Source organism: Muscardinus avellanarius, assembly GCF_963383645.1.
Source record: "Muscardinus avellanarius genome assembly, chromosome: 18".
In the NCBI taxonomy this organism is placed as follows: domain Eukaryota; kingdom Metazoa; phylum Chordata; class Mammalia; order Rodentia; family Gliridae; genus Muscardinus; species Muscardinus avellanarius.
The window spans coordinates 45285829-45288197 of NC_137804.1; the positions used below are offsets into that span (position 1 = coordinate 45285829).

General features: G+C 45.7%; 1 protein-coding gene across 1 annotated transcript; it reads right to left on the bottom strand.

Moving 5' to 3' along the window:
• Positions 1 to 266: 266 nt before the first annotated feature.
• LOC308276377 (olfactory receptor 7D4-like) lies at positions 267 to 1205 on the bottom strand (the record flags this gene model as incomplete). The annotated part of the gene is made up of 1 exon (XM_080715111.1): positions 267 to 1205. The coding sequence occupies one exon, from the start codon at positions 1203 to 1205 to the stop codon at positions 267 to 269; it is 939 nt and encodes a 312-aa protein (XP_080571237.1).
• Between the last annotated feature and the right edge of the window lie 1164 nt (positions 1206 to 2369).

Below are 2369 nucleotides of genomic sequence, written 5' to 3' on the forward strand. Positions count from 1 at the left end.
ATCTCTCTAGGTTGCTAAGAATCTTGCTACGTTGCTCAGACTGGCCTTGAACCTCTGATTCTTGAGTCTCAGCCTCCCAAGTACTGGAGTTACAGACATGCACCATCACATCCAGTGGGGAAAGAAATATTAAAATTGGGTTATTGTGGGAGATATTGAAGAGAAATAAATAAAGTATCATATATACAAATGTCATTCCCAGTTTCTTGGGAACAGAAATGTGGCACATGAGTCTTAGAGAAGAAAAGGAACCAGCACATAGAAACTCAAGGACCAGGAGGTTCTCGGCTGAGGAGTCTCCCCAGGGACCCCTTCACATCCTTGTTCCTCAAGCTGTAGATGAAGGGGTTCAGCATGGGGGTGACCACAGTGTACATCACCGAGGCCACCATGCTTCCATGGGAAGAATGGGTCAGAGTGAAGCTGAGGTACTCCACAAGGCTTGTTCCGTAGTACAAGGAGACCATGCAGAGGTGAGAGCCACAGGTGGAGAAGGCTTTGCACTTGTTTGTAGCGGAAGACATCCTCAGTAATGAAGAAACGATCTGAGAGTAAGAGAAGAGGATGCCAGTGACGGGAAACACACCCAGAAGCGCAGTTGCTACATACAGGACAATGCTGTTGACGTGGGTGTCAGAGCTGGCCACCTTAAGAAGTGGAGGCAGGTCACAAAAGAAATGTGGGATTTGGGTGCCCATGGGGAAGTTCAGACGCATTATCAGTAGAAGGTGAAGCAGAGAGGCCCAGAACATTGTGAACCAAGACATCAGAACCAGGAGGACACAGAGCTGTGGGTTCATGATGGCCATGTAGTTCAGTGGGTGGCAGATGGCCACGTAGCGGTCATAGGCCATGATGGTCAGCAGGAAATTGTCCATTCCTGCAAAAATCATAAAAAAATACACCTGGGTAAGGCAGCCTCCGTAGGAGATGTCTTTGCTCTGGGCGTGGATGTTCACCAGCATCTTTGGGATGGTGGTGGAGGTGAAACAGACATCAACAGAGGACAGGTTGGAGAGGAAGAAGTACATGGGGGTGTGGAGGTGGGCGTCAGAGCCGATGGTCAGGATGATGAGCAGGTTCCCCAGCACCGCGACCAGGTACATGATGAGGAACGCTCCAAAGAGAAGGGGCTGCAGCTCCGGGTCCTCTGAGAGGCCCAGAAGAAGAAACTGGGATCCTCCTGTGTGGTTTCCTGCTCCCATGTCACGGTGTGTCTGCTGGGTAGAAGATGGACACCACATTCCAAGAGCAGCCAATGAGCACCTCAGGTATCTTACAGCATCATCCTGGTATGGACGCACTGTGTGCCCTATCGGTTCCAGCCATGACAGCGATTCACTCGACCAGTTGGCAGCCCGTTTCCATTTTAAATGTGCATGATTATCGTGCTTTCCTTAATTCAGGAGAAATCTCTTTGTTTTGTCCTCAAGTCACTAATTTGGGTTCTTCTTTGATTTCATAGATATAGTTTCTTCTTTGCTATGACCTCTTCAAAGTAGTCAAAGACATTCATGCTTTTTCTTCTAATCCTCACACTTCTTTATCAAATGGCTCTAGAACAGCCACTAAACATATACTTTCAACTCAACTTTTATTCTAGAGCTTGACACTTCTGAGTAATAAAACAGTCCATTCTCAGCGTCTCACTCTTTAATTTCTGAAAGTACGATTGTTACTATTAGCTTGGTGGCCAAGTTGTGAAATGCCATTGTACGCAGTAGGATTCTTACAAGTTCTAATTGTTATCGTTTTTATTTATTACCGATAAAAGTTTTCTCCATAATCGTTATTTGGGTTATGTATCTCTCCCAAGGTACATACTAGAGCTATGATTTAGAAATTGAGTTTTCTTGAACCAGACTTCCTGGAAGAAAATATCATTTCACCAAAATCTCATCTGTGCGACCTTGGTAATATTATCTAAACCCTCTCAGGCGTGAATACCCCACCTCTCCAACAGATGGTAGAGAAGTATTGAGGAATAAAATTATCTGAGACGGGGCACACACAGTTCCTACTGACACATAATGGGCATTTGATAAGTGCAGACTTCTGTCCTTCACATCACAATGAACCTACCTTCCAGGATGATCACTTATCAACATGCCTCTTAAAATGGGGCAGCCGCTGGGCGTGGTGGCGCACGATTGTAATCCCCGCACTTGGGAGGCGGAGACAGGAGGATCGCGCGGGTTCGAAGCCAGCCACTTGGCGTAAGAGACCCTGTTTCAAAAATATAAAATAGGTCTGGGAGTGTAGCCCGGAGGTAGAAGGGCTTCCAGGAACCCCAGGACCACCAAAAAAAATAAAATAAAATAAAATAAAATAAAATAAAATAAAATAAAATAAAATAAAATGGGGCAGCC